Consider the following 16,711-nt stretch of genomic DNA (forward strand, 5'->3'; position numbering starts at 1 on the left):
GAAATCCCCATGCAGCACAACCTGACCTGGGGACTGCAGTTAATGCAGAATGCTGCAGCACAATTGCTGACATGAGTGAGATCCTATCAGCACATAATACCTCTGCTCTGAAATCTGCATTGGTTGCTGATTTGCTACCAGGCCAAGTTCAAGCTGTGCTTTCCATGTTATGGGTGCCACATAGTACTTGTTCTGCTCTTGTAAGAAATCAGTCCTGCAAAGTGGCAGCACCTACGCTTTGAACTCCTTGCCTATTGACATTAGGCAGATGCCTCTTTTCAGCACCTGCTAAAATCAGTTTTCTTGAGGCAAGCCTCTCCAGGCATGTGGAAGCTATTATGTTTTTAAATCTGTTTTTAACTCATTGTTGGTTTTATTATTTTGAATGTTTTTAAGTATCTGTCCTTAACGCTTTTGCCAATAATTTTATTGTTTTAATTCTTTCTGTAAACCGCTTTGAGATTTTTTAACAATAAAGCAGTATATAAATGTTGTAAATAAAAACACATAAATAAATGTTGGAGTCACTGTGGCCCTTGACTCTCTTCCCACTTTTAGGAACCAAGGAATCTGCCTTATACTGATTCAGGCCATTTTGTACCATGATTTCTTAAATGCAATACCATACCAACCACAACAAGATCCTATGAGTAAGGCAGAAAACTAAGCATCTCTCAACCAGTCAGGATTCCTAAACAAAAACCAAAAATAAGATAAATGAAGAAATATTTATATAAGCATGACTATATAATATATATTTATTATTTACACAAACTGTAAAGATAATTATAGTGCAATCCCAGGTTTATTTATTCAGAAGCAAGTCCCAGTGTATTCAATGGGGCTTACTCAAACAGGGACAGAAATGCAACCTCAAGTGATAAGCAACTTCATTCACACAACCCAAAATTCCGAATCATGCCACTTTACGCTGCTTTGCAACTGTTTATACTTGTTTTTATGTTTATTGGATTTTAAATGGCATTATTTCTTGTTGTGAGCTGCCTTGCCAACCCTACCTCACAGGGTTGTTGGAAAGACTCCATACATGCACACACACACACTGCAGATGTATAAATACATACAGCCCATACAATAGTTTATTGTCAAACCAGTTGGTCATTGCAGAAAAATCAGTATTAGTTTAAAAAAATCAGTATTAGTTTCCTACAGAATAAAAATTGTAATACCTAAGTAAGCCCTGCCTACTTGCTTTAAAATAGGACTGGAGGAGGGACAGAAAGAGTTAGAACACAAACACAATTCTTTGTTACATTCACTCCAAAGTCCCATTGATTTTCAGCACATTCATAACCATGTCTACTCAAGTCAAGTCAAATTTATTGTGCGGCCAGAGACCCGAACTACAAACAGTAAAAACAAAATTAAAAAACAGGGAAGGTTAAAAAAGTTGGCATCATAGAGATTGAGCTGTGTGCAGGAACTTGGCAGTCCCATGGGATATATACTTGTCCGTCCCTTTTAGAAGAAACTGTAGTTTGTCTAAAAATGAGCTGGATTGAGGCAATTTGGCAATCAGGGGATTTAGAAACTTAATTCAAGGCGTGCGATAAAAGGGACAGATAAAAAGGACATGCACAAGAGATTCGATTTCATTGGGGCTGCAGGGGCAGGATAGGTTGGTATATGGGATGTCCCTGAAGCGGCCTTCGAGAAGGGCTGACTTTAGGCAATTAAACCTGGCCCATGAGAAGACTAGTCTGTAGCATGGAAGGTCTAGAAAAGCCAGGTACGGGGCAGGGAAAGGGGATGAAAAGCTCAGACCAAAATGAAAAGGGGAACAGGAGGTGGAGGCCTTAGCTGTGTCCATTTGTAGATCAATATCCTTAAGTCTTCTGTTGATAGAGGCCTTAGTTGTAATTGGGTCTAAACTAGTTAGGGATAGCAGTGGGAGGCCGATGGAGGAGAATTTGAGTTGGACTGCTTTAGCCCAGGAGCTGGTAAAGAAATCCTGTTGGATGTAAGTAGCGTAATCTGATTTAAGGTTAGGAGAGGCCAGCTTGGACCAAAAGCATAGGGTGCGGGACCAGGACTGGCATTCCAAGGACGTGAGCCCTGCCTCTAACCTTAGGACTGCATTGGGGACGCATCGGGGAACGCCGAAAATAGAATGGAGAAAGTTAGAGAGAACCGCCTCCACTTTGGAGCAGAAATGGCTGACCCATATTGGGCTTCCATAAAGGAGCTGTGGGGCGATTTTAGCAGCAAAAACTTTGATGGCAGCTGGTATGAATTGACCCCCTTTTGAGAAAAAATAACGGAGTAGCACTTTGGCCGTAGCCTTGGCCGTGGACACAGAGGAGCGAATATGAGAAGACCATGAAAGTGAAGAATGAAATATTACCCCTAAATATTTGTATTCCCTGACCTGGGAGATTTTCTGGCCATTGATGGTCCATATCGGAATAGAGCGCTGAGGGGAAAACACCAAAATCTTTGTTTTTGAATAATTAATGGACAGGAAATTCTGATCGCAGTAGGTCATGTAAGAGCGGAATAGCCTTCTGAGGCCTATTTTGGATAGGGAGAGTAGAGCCGTATCATCGGCATATAGTAATAGAGGGCATGCATGTTCAGCAATTTTGGGAAGGTGGAAGTTAACTGCTTGACAGTATGTGCTCAGGTCGTTTAGGTAAAGGTTGAATAGAGTAGGGGCCAGTATGCAGCCCTGTCTCACCCCCCTATTGAGTAAAATAGGGTTGGTAACTGAACCATCAGTTCTACAACGAACCCGAAGGGTGGAGGGCTGATAGAGTTGGAAGATAAGAAAAAGGAGTCTTCTATCTATAGATGTTTGAAGGAGCTTTGACCATAGCCTATCTCTGGGTATTGAATCAAAGGGCGATTTAAGGTCTATGAAAGCCACGTAGAGCCCATTCCCGTGGAGACTAGAATATTTTTCGGCCAGATGGAGTAACAGGGCACAATGGTCAAGAGTGGATCTCAGTTTTCTAAAGCCCGCCTGTTCCGGCCCGAGGATGGACTTCTCCTCGATCCAGGTGGTCAGCCTACCGTTCAAGTATTTGGCATAAAGTTTCCCAGCGATAGATAGTAAGCTGATGGGTCTGAAGTTGTTGGGATCCTCTTGTGACCCTTTTTTATAGATGGGGATCACGATGGCATCCAGCCATGTTGTTGGGATACTGCCGTGGGTATTTATTGAGGTGAAAAGATTGGAGAGAAGAGGAGACCACCATGCAGCTTGCACCTTCAGAAGGTCAGCTGGAATTGCGTCAGGCCCTGGAGCCTTTCCGGACTTCAGGCTATGGATTAGTGACATAATCTCCGCTTGGGATACTGGAGGCCAGAGGGGTAGATCTGAGGGTCTAGAGGGGAGTAGCTTTTCGGTAAGAGAAAGTGTGGGCTCCTTGAAAAGGTCTGAAAAATGTTTTTCCCATTCTTGGGGGGGAATATGGCAAGTAACTGGATTCGAGGAAGAGAGGGCATCCGTGACCAGGGCCCAAAAGATCTTGGAATCGTTGAGTTTGGCCGCATTGATTAGTGACTTCCAGCCGGCCTGAATAGCTAGTCTCTTTTTAGAAGTCAGGAGTGCTTTGTATTGACGTTTGGTAGTGTAATATGTGGGAGGGAGTTGATTGGAATTGAGCATCCTATATGTCATATAAATCTTCCTCAGGTTTCTCTTAGCGGCCACGCAGTCTTTATCGAACCAGCGGGCAGAGTGGGCAGGGCCTCGGGAATTAGGTTCGTGGGAGTTATTTTTTAGTATAGGTTGCAAAGCAAGGATCAGGTCCGAGTATGCAGCAAGTTTGGTTTGCGGGTCTGACTCCATCAGAATATTTTCTCTGATCTCCTTGGCCAGGGTGGAGTCCAGAAAGGATGATATTCTAGAAGAGATATTTGGGGACCATTTGACCTTTGTGTGTCTGAGCTTAACAGAGTTGTGATTAAATGTAGAAATGGTTTTTAAATGGATCGGATCTCGGGTTGAAATTGATAAGATTAACGGGAGATGGTCGCTGTCGAGTCTTGTGCCCACTGCAAAGTGGGCAATAGCACTGGATAAGGGAGAGGAAACCAGCGCATAATCTACCAAGCTGCTGCCTCGGCCCGAGATGAAGGTGAATTCCGCACAGCCATCATGTTTGTGGTGGCCATTCAGAATTGAGAGGTTGAAGCAACCGGCCAATTGCAGCAAGCGGGTGCCGGCGTAGTTCGACTTTAGGTCTTTTGAAGACCATTCTTGGGAAATCCATTGTTCGATAAGATCAGTGGAATCCCAGAGGTTGGAGGAGAGGAGGGCGGTGCTGTTTGGGCCTATCCTGGCATTGAAATCTCCCAATATGACAAACGGAGTGCATGGATGACGTATTTCAATGTCCAGGATATAGTACTCCAGAGTCTCCCAACCCTCGGAGATTTCTCTTCTAGATGGCAAGGGGGGAATGTAGACATTAATCACTACAAAAGACAGGTCTTTAAGTTCTATCAAAGCAGCCATGGCCATAGAACCGCAAGAAGGGAGTTTGGAAAATGTTGCAGTTAGAGAAGTTGAAAAAAGAATAGCCAGGCCTGCGCTGGGTCTACCTTTGCCTTTGGGGGGAACTGCTGAGAGCATAATTGAAGAAAAGCCTGCCAGTGTGATTGCATCCATTACCCACGTTTCTTGTAATAGTATCACATCGAAGTTGTGCAGGAATGGTAGAAGATCGGGTGAATTGGTTTTAGATGTCCAACCTGCTATGTTCCAGGATAGGAGACTGAGTGAAGGGAGGGACCTATTGGAACTAGGATGGAGAAAGAAGGAGAAGTCAAATGGAGGGGAGTAATGGGGTTTAGGTTGTCAGTGCGAGGGTTCTGGGGTGTTATAATTAGGAAGGTCAGATAAAGGGAATAGAGAGAACGAGGCATGGGGGTTTGTTTCTCTGGACTCATGGAGTTCGATAGGGGCGGAGTCAGACTCTGTAGTTTGTCAAGTTTTCTCAGGTTTGCCTGCTTTGAAGATATTTAATAGATGGTCCTTAAAACGTTCTAGTCTGAGAAGAATAACTAGTTGGTGCTGGGGGGGGGAGTGTGGCAAAGGAGCGGGAGACCAAAGCCTCATCTCTGTTAGGAAATCCCTCTAGCATATTAAGAGAAGAGGCGTTGGCTACGGAGTCATCTGATAGACTTAGTTGGCTTGGGGGAGAAGTAGAGATAGCTGGCTCTGGGAAGGGAGCAGACAGAGGCTTGTCTAGGGGAGTAGGGCTATTGGTGGTCCTGGTTTCTAGCCTCGGGGCTCCTTTAAAACGACTCTGATGGGGGGGAGATTGCAGGAGGCTAGGGGGAGTAACTGTAGGGGTGTCTGGGATAGTAGCGTAGAAGGGAATTAGTGGACTTGGGGGGGAATTGTTTAAAAAATAACGTTGAAGCCAGATGCCTTGGTCCTGAAGCTTATCTCTTACTTCGTAGATTCAGTTTGTCAGTTGGACTGAGTGAAATGTTATAAGTCTCCATGAGCATGGGTGAGAAGATAAGTTGGTCGTATAGTTAATATAGCTCTTTTGTCGGCTATCCAAGTGGTCCCGGCTAAAACAGGAATCCAGAAAGGGAATACTCGGGGGCAGATACCAAGAATCAAAGTCCTGGTATAATCCGGTGGCAGCAAGTTTACGAGGTTGTAGCACTAGATTCCACGGGGGGGGGAATCAGGAGGTGCGCATGGAGATATGGAAGAGGAGGATTTCGTTTTAGTGCTGAGAGTAGATACTGGTTTCTTCGTTCCATTGTTAGCAGAAAGTGGAAACAGTGAGTTCTTAGTAGAATGTAGGGGGTTCCCTCTGGGCTCTTCAGGTTTGGAAAGTTGTCTATCAGATGAACGGTTGGACTTACATAAAGATCTCTGTTGATTGGCATCTTTATGAGGGATGTCAAGTTGAGGATGCGAAGTCATTGAGAGGGGACGGGGGGGGGGGACCCAGAAGGTTAAATAGGGGTTTGAAATTCATTTTCTTACCTGGGTTAAATTTAACATTCTTGACGTTCTTGGGTTTTTTGTTCCTTGAGGGGCTGTCTTGCGTGACTTGATAGCTTTAGAGCTATTCCTGGGGGCCATTTTAGATGGAAGATTACCAGAGGGCAGAGTAGGGAGCTGGTTATTAACACTGGATTTATTACTTAGTAATGTCTACTCAAAAGTAAGTCCTATTGAATTCAATGGGATTTACTCTGGGCATATGGGATTAGCATTGCTTTTAGAAAAGCAAGTATTGGGAAGGTTTTCAAAACACTGCCCAGGATCTGACTCCTGCACACAAGAGGAAAAAACCCTGAAATGTATATACTTACCCAATTTATGAGATTTTCAGATAAACGGGGGGAAACCACCATTTTCTGGCACTGCAGTGAGGTTTTCTAGACACTGCCTCAGGTCAATCAAACTGAAACACAACCCTGGCTTCACTGATTGGCTGCAATCCTGAACGGGCGGGGTTAAAGCTATGAAGTGCTACACAGTACTGTTTAAAGAAAGATTTAACAGTCGGGGGGCAGCTGACGTTTTTATGTATATCTTGAGAACTGGACCACCTAGAAACTTAATGTTTTAAAAAATTAAAGCTGATAATCTGGGCCACCTAAGGGGCTAAACGGGCACCGGGTGGCATGCAAAGAATCCGGGTAAAACCCAGCTAACCGGGCAATATGGCAACCCTAAGCATTAAGAGCTAGCCACCAGGAAGCAGCCCTTGAAATAGGTCAACTATCCTTTTCCTTCTGATAGGCATGGCTGTTAGGAAAGAAACCTTACTTTAAAATATTTCTTTTTAATAAATCTGTATCATCAAAATAGGGGGAGGTAACGAGCAAGGTAGTGCAGGGCTTAGTCCTGGGCCCAGTGCTCTTCAAACTCTTTCTTAATGACTTGGATGAGGAGGTGCAGGGAAGGTTTATCATATCTGCAGATGATAAAGAATTGGGAGAGATAGCTAATACCTTGGAAGACAGAAATAAAATACAAAGCCATCTTTATATGCTGGAGCATTAGGCTTCAAACAACGGAATAAAATTTAACAGGGATAAGTGCAAAGTTATCACCAAATACACTGTTATAAGGTGGGGAAAAGCTGGCTCAGCAATACTACATGCGAGAAGGATCTTGGAATTGTTGTGGATCACAAGCTGAATATGAGCCAACAGTGCAATGCAGCTGCAAAAAAAAAAAAAAAGACAAATACTATTTAGGCTGCATTTGTATAGTTTCCAATCATTGATCTAATTTTAAAAATTGTTTATTGTATTGTTGATTGTATTTTAATATTATTTTGTTATTCATTGTATTTTTATACTATTTTATGTTCACCGCCCAGAGAGCTATCGCTAGTCGGGCGGTATATAAATTTAATAAATAATAAATAAATAAATAAATAAATGTGAAGTACTATTTCCCCTCTGTTTGGTATGGTTAGGCCTCATCTTGACACCGCACTTTAAGAAGGATGCAGACAAACTGGAACAGGTTCAGAGAAAGCAAGGAGAACAATCAGGGGAGTGGAAACAAAGCCCTGTGGGGAGAGACTGAAAGAACGGGGCATATTTAGCCTTCAGAATAAGACTAAGGGGAGATATGATAGCATGCTTCAAGTACTTGAAAAGGTGTCATACAGAGGAGGGCTAGGAACTCTTCTTGATGATTCCAGAGTGCAGGGCATGGAATAATGGGCTCAAGTTACAGGAAGCCAGATTTCAAATGAACATCAGGAAAAACTTCCTAACTGTTAGAGTGGTATGACAATGGAACCAATTATCTAGGGAGGTCGTGGGCTCTCCCAACACTGGAGGACTTTAAGAACCAGCTGGACAGCCACCTCTTGGGTATGTATGTATCCTTTAACATGGATGCCTGCACTGAGCAGAGGATTGGACTTGATGGCCTTCTAGGCCAACTCTGCTATTCTATGATTCTAAAAATCATGTAGAACACCTATAACATCCCATTTCTCCCAAAGTTTCTCTTTTTGTCCAATATTGATTATTTTTATTTATATCCAGTCTAAAATCCAGCAGTTTGTATGTGCCTGTGTGACATGCACCTGCTGAATAAATTTCTTTAAAGATTTCTCCTTTATAGCTCTGCAGCTTCAACAAGGGAGGAGCCAGTTTCCATGGAAACTAACAACAGACTTGAGGACTTTGTTATCAGCAGACATATTTTCTCTTTCTTTGCAGGGACAAAATCTGGTGTCGTATTTCTCTCCTGCTGTCAGTGGGACCTATTCCTAAATAAATGTATGAAGGATTGGAGCTTGGTAAGCATACAGTTGCACTGGGTGCAAATCTTTCTTTCTGCCTGTCTTCCTTTCCCTACTAAAACGCTCATTTTAAAAAAAGTACAAAAATCATAAACTTTGAACTAAAGTACAAAATCATGCAGGTTTTTTTTGTCCTGCTTAGTGTTTTAATGCATCAGTATGACAGAGCTTCATGAAGCTGCAGCTTTGGGCAATTGTGACTTCGTGGATGAGATCCTCAAAAAGGGGCTTTGTGACCCAAATTGCAAAGATATTTACTGGAGTGACAGAACACCCCTCCACTGGGCTGCAGCAAAAGGTAAATAGCAAATCTACCCTACTGTGAAATGGGAAATGGACTGCCTTCAAATCAATCCTGACCCTATGAATTAGGGTGTTCATGGTAAGTGGTATTCAGAGGGGGTTTACCATTGCCTCCCTCTGAGGTTAGTCCTCCCCAGCTGGCTAGGGCCTGCTCAGCTTGCCACAGCTGCACAAGCCAGCCCCTTCCTGTCTGCAACTGCCAGCTGTGGGTAAACTGTGCTCCTTGGGACTATGCTGCTTGCCCACTGCTGCACATAATCCCTGAGCCACTCACTGTGGGGGTGATCTTTAGCTGGCCCTTGACACCCAGGAGACACAAGCAGATTTGAACTCACAGATGCTGGACTCCCAGCCAGGCTCTGCTCCCCACTGTGATATACCAGCTGTTTCCTATTGCGTTAACAAACAGAAAGTGATGGGGTAGGGGCACAGTCAAGGGTAGTGAGTGGGGTGTGAGCAGGTAAATGGCTGTGGGCGAGGGAAGACTGTTTGGAGACCTTCTTTTCTTCCAAACAGCCGGCTGATGATACTTCATGACCCTTTGCTTGTGTGAAAATGAGAGCACCAAACCACTGTTACATGCCTCCCGCTTTCCCAAGCAGTGAAAAGTCCAAGGGCAGTACTGCAGGGTTTGGATGAAAGACCATACTAGATATTTATGCTCTGAATACACACAGAGGAAGGAGCAGGATCTCATCCTTAAGCTTCACCCCATACATGCATTCCACAGAATATTTGGAAGAGCTTATGCATTTACAACTGTTAACATGCAGGCTCTGGGCTTGTGATTGTTCGGTATTATAAAAATACACACACAGAAATAGGAACTAATTTGGTTTGGTCCTATTTCTTAGCAGAGTTGTAAAAATACAAGCAGCGGAATGAGAATGTAAACCAGCCCACCTTTCTCTATATAAATAACAACAGACACAATCCTTTAGGTAAAAGAAAAAGAATGTTTACTTACAACCTTCATATGTTTAGAAGAACATAGGCTTTAGCTTGCAAGAAAGAAAATATAGGTCTCAGTTCATCTTGATGTTGGCAATGGATGCTCTTAGAGAGAGAGAGCATCTGCTATGCGGCCTCTCTCAAAGATAGGAAGATCAGCAAGAGAATGGAGGATATTCAAAAATCCCCCAGGACAAAGGAGAAGGAAGTCAGGTAACTAAACCCCACCCGTTAGGAAGTTACATTATGGTAAACAGGTACATGGGATATTCCCAAATATCCCTCAAAGTGACCATGCAACATTTGTTTACTCTAACACTCCTCCTCAAATTTGCATGCATTAATCTAACAAGGCCATTTTGACACGAAGTCTCTGGAAACAGTCTCTTGGTAATGGCTTTGTCAAGATGTCAGCTGTCATCTCTGTAGTTGGACAGTAGTTCATCTTGATGAATCCTTTCTCTGTCAACTCAAATACAATATGGTATTTTACAGCTATATGTTTAGCACGTGGAGTGATTCTCTCAGTCTGAGAAAGTCTAATACAACTTTGGTTGTCTTTCATCACCTGGATAGGTCTCTGCGCCCTTATTCCAAGGTCCTTTAGTAGTCTGTTGAGCCAAATGGCTTCTTTGCAGGCTTCTGCAGCAGCTATATACTCAGATTCTGTGGAAGAAAATGCTATTATGTCTTGCTTGTGACTAGCCCAGGAGATAGGTCCATCTCCATACATAAACAGAAAGCCACTAGTTGACTTGGAGTCTGAGCTATCTCCAGCCCAGTCAGCATCAGTGTAACACACAAGCTTTGGATCACTATTAGCTGGCAATCTCACCTTAAGGTCCATAGTCCCTTTCAACTATCTAGCCACCCTTTTGACAGCAATCCAGTCCTTTTGTGCGGGTGTGCTAGTTTTCCTACATAGGAACCCTACTGCACTTGCTATGACAGGTCTGGTGTTTGGTCAAGTACAAAAGCTTCCATATTGCTGTTCTGTACTTGTTATTATTTGGTAAAGGTTCACCTACATCATTGTCTTTGAGAAAGTCTGTTGCCATAGGCGTTGCTACAGGATAGGCATCCTTGAGTTCTAGAGTCTCTAAAAGATCAACAATCTTTTGTTTTTGGTTGAGTAGGTAGGAGCCATCTGCTTCCCTTTCAATCTGGATGCCTAGGTAGTATGTTGCAGTGCCTAGCTCTTTGATTTCAACTTCTTTGTTCAAATGATGTACAACTTCTCTGTAGTCTTGATCTCTTTGACTCGCCACGATCAAGTCATTGACATAAATCAGAATATATGTCGAATGTCCATCTTTGCTTCTGGTGTACAGGCATTGGTCTCCCTCACCTTGCTTGAAACCTAGCTCCTTGAGCATTTTATCCAGTTTCTCGTTCCAGGCCCTTGCAGCTTGCTTGAGTCCATACAGGCCCTTTTTAAGCTTGCATACAAGATGTGCTTGCTTCTGGTTCACGAAACCTGGAGGTTGTTGCATGTACAACTCCTCTGTTATTTCTGCATGCAGAAAGGCAGTCTTGACATTGAGGTGTCTGACGTGCATCTGTTTGGAGGCTGCCACACTTAGTAGCATTCTTATTGTGCTGTGTCGGACAACAGGAGCAAAAGTGGCATCATAGTCCTCTCCATATTTCTGCAGGAAACCTTTGGCAACTAGTCTTGCCTTGGAGCGTTCAATTTCTCCTCCTGCATCTTGCTTCACCTTGAACACCCATCTGCATCCTATGGCTTTCTTGCCTGGTGGAAGTTCTGTCAGGGTCCAAGTCTTATTCTTGTGCAGTGCATCCATCTCCTCCTGAGCGGCTTTTCTCCACTGAGCGCCCTCGGATGTTGGCATCTGCTTGATCTCCTCCCAAGTCAATGGTTCTCTGGGTAGCGCTGACCTTGCGAGGTAGGACAGGCGTAGAGGTGGTACACCTTTGTTGGTTTGCGATGAGGATCTGGGAGCTTGTTCTGGGATCTGGTCTGGCTCTGCAGCATCTTCCAGTCCAGTCATCTCATCATTCTCATCTGCGTCTGTACCTCTCTCAGCCTCATGATCACTTTCTGCAATCTCTGCCTCTTCCTCTTGTTTAAGGCTTGGATCAGGTTGTGCAGATATCTGTGATGTCACTGATATTTCGTATGTGCGTACTGGCATATCTATGAGAGACTGGACATGGTGTCCTTGCTCTTCTGAGAAATCTAGCACAGTCCCTCTTTTGTCAGCTCTGCTTCGTTCATCGAAGTAGACAACGTATCTTGTGCTGACTTCACCTGTCTTTAGGTTCATAACTCTGTAGCCTTTGCTACCAGGAGCATATCCTATCAAAATAGTCTGTTCTGTTCTAGCATCTAGCTTCTGCCTCTTTTGTTTTGCTATGTAGGCAAAAGCAATGCTTCCAAACACTCTGATATGTGCCAGGTTTAGAATCCTGCCATGCCACAGTTGGAATGGTGTGTGTGTGGTGCCCTTGGTTGGCAATCTGTTCTGGATATACGTTGCAGCCACGATCACGTCACCCCACAGCGTTTTGGGTAGATCAGCATCAGCAAGCATGCATTTTGTCATTTCCAGAAGAGATCTAAGTCTCCTTTCAGAAATTCCATTCTGTTCTGGAGTATGGCTCCACGAGCTAGAGGGAGCCCCAGCTGATGAAGCGTCAAGGCGAGTTAAGCAGCAGAGCGAGTTCGGCAGCAGGGCAAGGAGGCCAGGGCCCCCCACTCTGCCCGTCTGTTCCCTGACCTCAACTAAACCGCAGTCTCCAACCCATTGACGTAATAAACCTTAAACAAAACTATGCAGGTAAGAAGCCAGCAGGGGTGTGGGGGCTTTCCAGTGTTTTGCACCGCTTGCAGCATGTACGACTATCTGCCTGTTGGACAGAAGTCGTGGGTGTGCTCTCGGTGCAATGAGCTCCTGGCTCTCCGGGAACGACTTCATTTCCTTGAGGCCAAGGTGGCGGACATGGAAAAGCTGAGAGAGGCAGAGAGATGTGTGGAGGAGGCCTTCAGGGACGTTATAGCTGTGTCCCACTCCAACGATGATAGCTCTCCTGCTATCATGGAGAACGATGGTCTCGGGGAAGGAGAGCATCCAGCTGAGGAAGAGGGAAACGATCCCTTAGAAGGGACCCATTCCTTGGGGGATGAGCAGCTATCCTCTTGTGCCGAGGATATATCTCCAGGGGGTGGAGGGATCCTTGTAGTGGGTGATTCGATCATTAGGAACATAGACAGTGGGGTGTGTGATGGGCGTGTAGACCGCAAGGTGTTTTGCCTGCCTGGGGCGAAGGTTGCGGATATCGCCCGTCGTTTAGATAGTTTGGTAGACAGTGCTGGGAAGGAGTCAGTGGTCGTGGTGCACGTTGGCACCAACGACATGGGGAAATGCAGCCGTGAGGTCCTGGAAGCAAAATTTAGGTTGCTAGGTAGGATGCTGAAAGCCAGGACCTCCAAGGTGGTTTTCTCTGAAATGCTACCGGTTCTACGCGCAGGACCAGCCAGACAGGCCCAGCTTTGCAGTCTCAATGCGTGGATGAGACAATGGTGTCGGGTGGAAGGGTTCGGATTTGTTAGGCACTGGGGAACATTTTGGGACAAGCCGGGCCTGTACAAAGGGGACGGGCTCCACTTGAACCAGAATGGAACCAGACTGCTGGCACTTAAAATTAAAAAGGTAGCAGAGCAGCTTTTAAACTGACTGAGGGGGGAAACACGACAGGAGCTGAGAAAGGTCCGGTTCGGAATAAACCTCCCCCCTGGGATAAAAACCAAAGAAATGATGAAATTTTAAAAGGGGTAGGCCTAGAAGTAGGCATTGTGAGAGCAGGGGCACAGGATATAAATTCAGAAGAGCAAAATTACCACAGGCCTAACCACAAGTGCCAAAGACACTTGAAGAGAGACACTGCTTACAAGTGCCTGTACGCTAATGCTAGGAGCCTCCGAACCAAGATGGGAGAACTGGAGTGCTTGGTCTTAGAGAAGAGCATTGATATAGTGAGCATAACCGAGACCTGGTGGAATGGAGAAAACCAGTGGGATACGGTTATCCCTGGATATAAACTATATCGGAAGGACAGGGAAGGACGTATTGGTGGCGGAGTCGCTCTATACGTGAAAGAAGGCATTGAATCCAGCAAGCTCGAAACCCCAAAAGAGGCAGTCTCCTCCACAGAATCGTTGTGGGTGGTGATACCGTGCCCCAGGAGGGATTTAATACTGGGAACGATCTATCGTCCCCCTGATCAAAATGCTCAGGGAGACCTTGAGATGAGATATGAAATTGAGGAAGCATCCAAACTAGGAAATGTGGTAGTAATGGGTGACTTCAACTACCCGGACATAGACTGGCTGCATATGTGTTCCAGTCATGACAAAGAAGCAAAGTTTCTAGATATTCTAAATGACTATTCCCTAGACCAGTTGGTCATGGAACCGACCAGAGGGACGGCAACCCTGGACTTAATCCTCAGTGGGGACCGGGACCTGGTGCGAGATGTAAGTGTTGTTGAACCGATTGGGAGCAGTGACCACAGTGCTATTAAATTAAACATACATGTAACTGGCCAATTGCCAAGAAAATCCAACACGGTCACATTTGACTTCAAAAGAGGAAACTTCACAAAAATGAGGGGATTGGTAAAAAGAAAGCTGAAAAACAAAGTCCAGAGGGTCACATCACTCGAAAATGCTTGGAAGTTGTTTAAAAACACTCTATTAGAAGCTCAACTGGAGTGCATACCGCAGATCAGAAAAGGTACCGCCAGGGCCAAGAAGATGCCAGCATGGTTAACGAGCAAAGTCAAGGAAGCTCTTAGAGGCAAAAAGTCTTCCTTCAGAAAATGGAAGTCTTGTCCGAATGAAGAAAATAAAAAAGAACACAAACTCTGGCAAAAGAAATGCAAGAAGACAATAAGGGATGCTAAAAAAGAATTTGAGGAGCACATTGCTAAGAACATAAAAACCAACAACAAAAAATTCTATAAATACATTCAAAGCAGGAGACCATCTAGGGAGACAATTGGACCCTTGGATGATAAGGGAGTCAAAGGTGTCCTAAAGAACGATAAGGAGATTGCAGAGAAGCTAAATGAATTCTTTGCATCTGTCTTCACAGTGGAAGATATAGGGCAGATCCCTGAACCTGAACTAACATTTGCAGGAAGGGATTCTGAGGAACTGAGACAAATAGTGGTAACGAGAGAGGAAGTTCTAGGCTTAATGGACAATATAAAAACTGACAAATCACCGGGCCCAGATGGCATCCACCCGAGAGTTCTCAAAGAACTCAAAGGTGAAATTGCTGATCTGCTAACTAAAATATGTAACTTGTCCCTCGGGTCCTCCTCCGTGCCTGAGGACTGGAAAGTGGCAAATGTAACGCCAATCTTCAAAAAGGGATCCAGAGGGGATCCCGGAAATTACAGGCCAGTTAGCTTAACTTCTGTCCCTGGAAAACTGGTAGAAAGTATTATTAAAACTACATTAACTAAGCACATAGAAGAACAAGCCTTGCTGAAGCAGAGCCAGCATGGCTTCTGCAAGGGAAAGTCCTGTCTCAGTAACCTATTAGAATTCTTTGAGAGTGTCAACAAGCATATAGATAGAGGTGATCCAGTGGACATAGTGTACTTAGACTTTCAAAAAGCGTTTGACAAGGTACCTCACCAAAGGCTTCTGAGGAAGCTTAGCAGTCATGGAATAAGAGGAGAGGTCCTCTTGTGGATAAGGAATTGGTTAAGAAGCAGAAAGCAGAGTAGGAATAAACGGACAGTTCTCCCAATGGAGGGCTGTAGAAAGTGGAGTCCCTCAAGGATCGGTATTGGGACCTGTACTTTTCAACTTGTTCATTAATGACCTAGAATTAGGAGTGAGCAGTGAAGTGGCCAAGTTTGCTGACGACACTAAATTGTTCAGGGTTGTTAAAACAAAAAGGGATTGCGAAGAGCTGCAAAAAGACCTCTCCAAACTGAGTGAATGGGCGGAAAAATGGCAAATGCAATTCAATATAAACAAGTGTAAAATTATGCATATTGGAGCAAAAAATCTGAATTTCACATATACGGTCATGGGGTCTGAACTGGCGGTGACCAACCAGGAGAGAGACCTCGGGGTTGTAGTGGACAGCACGATGAAAATGTCGACCCAGTGTGCGGCAGCTGTGAAAAAGGCAAATTCCATGCTAGGGATAATTAGGAAAGGTATTGAAAATAAAACAGCCGATATCATAATGCCGTTGTATAAATCTATAGTGCGGCCGCATTTGGAATACTGTGTACAGTTCTGGTCGCCTCATCTCAAAAAGGATATTATAGAGTTGGAAAAGGTTCAGAAGAGGGCAACCAGAATGATCAAGGGGATGGAGCGACTCCCTTATGAGGAAAGGTTGCAGCATTTGGGGCTTTTTAGTTTAGAGAAAAGGCGGGTCAGAGGAGACATGATAGAAGTGTATAAAATTATGCATGGCATTGAGAAAGTAGATAGAGAAAAGTTCTTCTCCCTCTCTCATAATACTAGAACTCGTGGACATTCAAAGAAGCTGAATGTTGGAAGATTCAGGACAGACAAAAGGAAGTACTTCTTTACTCAGCGCATAGTTAAACTATGGAATTTGCTCCCACAAGATGCAGTAATGGCCACCAGCTTGGATGGCTTTAAAAGAAGATTAGACAAATTCATGAAGGACAGGGCTATCAATGGCTGCTAGCCATGATGGCTGTGCTGTGCCACCCTAGTCAGAGGCAGCATGCTTCTGAAAACCAGTTGCCGGAAGCCTCAGGAGGGGAGAGTGTTCTTGCACCCGGGTCCTGCTTGCGGGCTTCCCCCAGGCACCTGGTTGGCCACTGTGAGAACAGGATGCTGGACTAGATGGGCCACTGGCCTGATCCAGCAGGCTCTTCTTATGTTCTTATGTTCTTATGACTGACAGTCCTCCTGTGCAAAATGCCTTGTTCCTCTAGGAAATTTTGTGTTTGGTGCGATATAAACTCACCACCATTGTCACTTTGTAGAGCTTTCGGCTTCCTTTCAAATTTTGTGCTCACCATGGAGATGTATTTCTTCAGCATCTCATGTGTTTGACTCTTGTCCTTCAATAAGTAAGTCACACAGTACCTTGAAGAATCATCCACAAAAATTAGAACATATCTATTCTGCCCAAGTGAAGGTACATTAAATGGTCCACAGA

General features: G+C 44.5%; 1 protein-coding gene across 4 annotated transcripts in view; it reads left to right on the forward strand.

Moving 5' to 3' along the window:
- ANKRD66 (ankyrin repeat domain 66) overlaps positions 1-16,711 on the forward strand; it is a 41,182-nt gene that overhangs the window by 6,405 nt on the left and 18,066 nt on the right. The window contains exons 1-2 of one of the 4 annotated variants that reach the window (XM_061626201.1): positions 8,168-8,267; positions 8,413-8,568. In XM_061626201.1, coding sequence (XP_061482185.1) covers positions 8,430-8,568 — 139 coding nt within the window. In that variant the 5' untranslated portion in view covers positions 8,168-8,267; positions 8,413-8,429. Of the gene's footprint in view, positions 1-8,142; positions 8,268-8,412; positions 8,569-16,711 lie in introns of those variants that run through there. The other 3 variants (XM_061626200.1, XM_061626203.1, XM_061626202.1) reach the window with 3 other exon arrangements.

Source organism: Rhineura floridana, chromosome 4 (assembly GCF_030035675.1).
Source record: "Rhineura floridana isolate rRhiFlo1 chromosome 4, rRhiFlo1.hap2, whole genome shotgun sequence".
In the NCBI taxonomy this organism is placed as follows: Eukaryota; Metazoa; Chordata; class Lepidosauria; order Squamata; family Rhineuridae; genus Rhineura; species Rhineura floridana.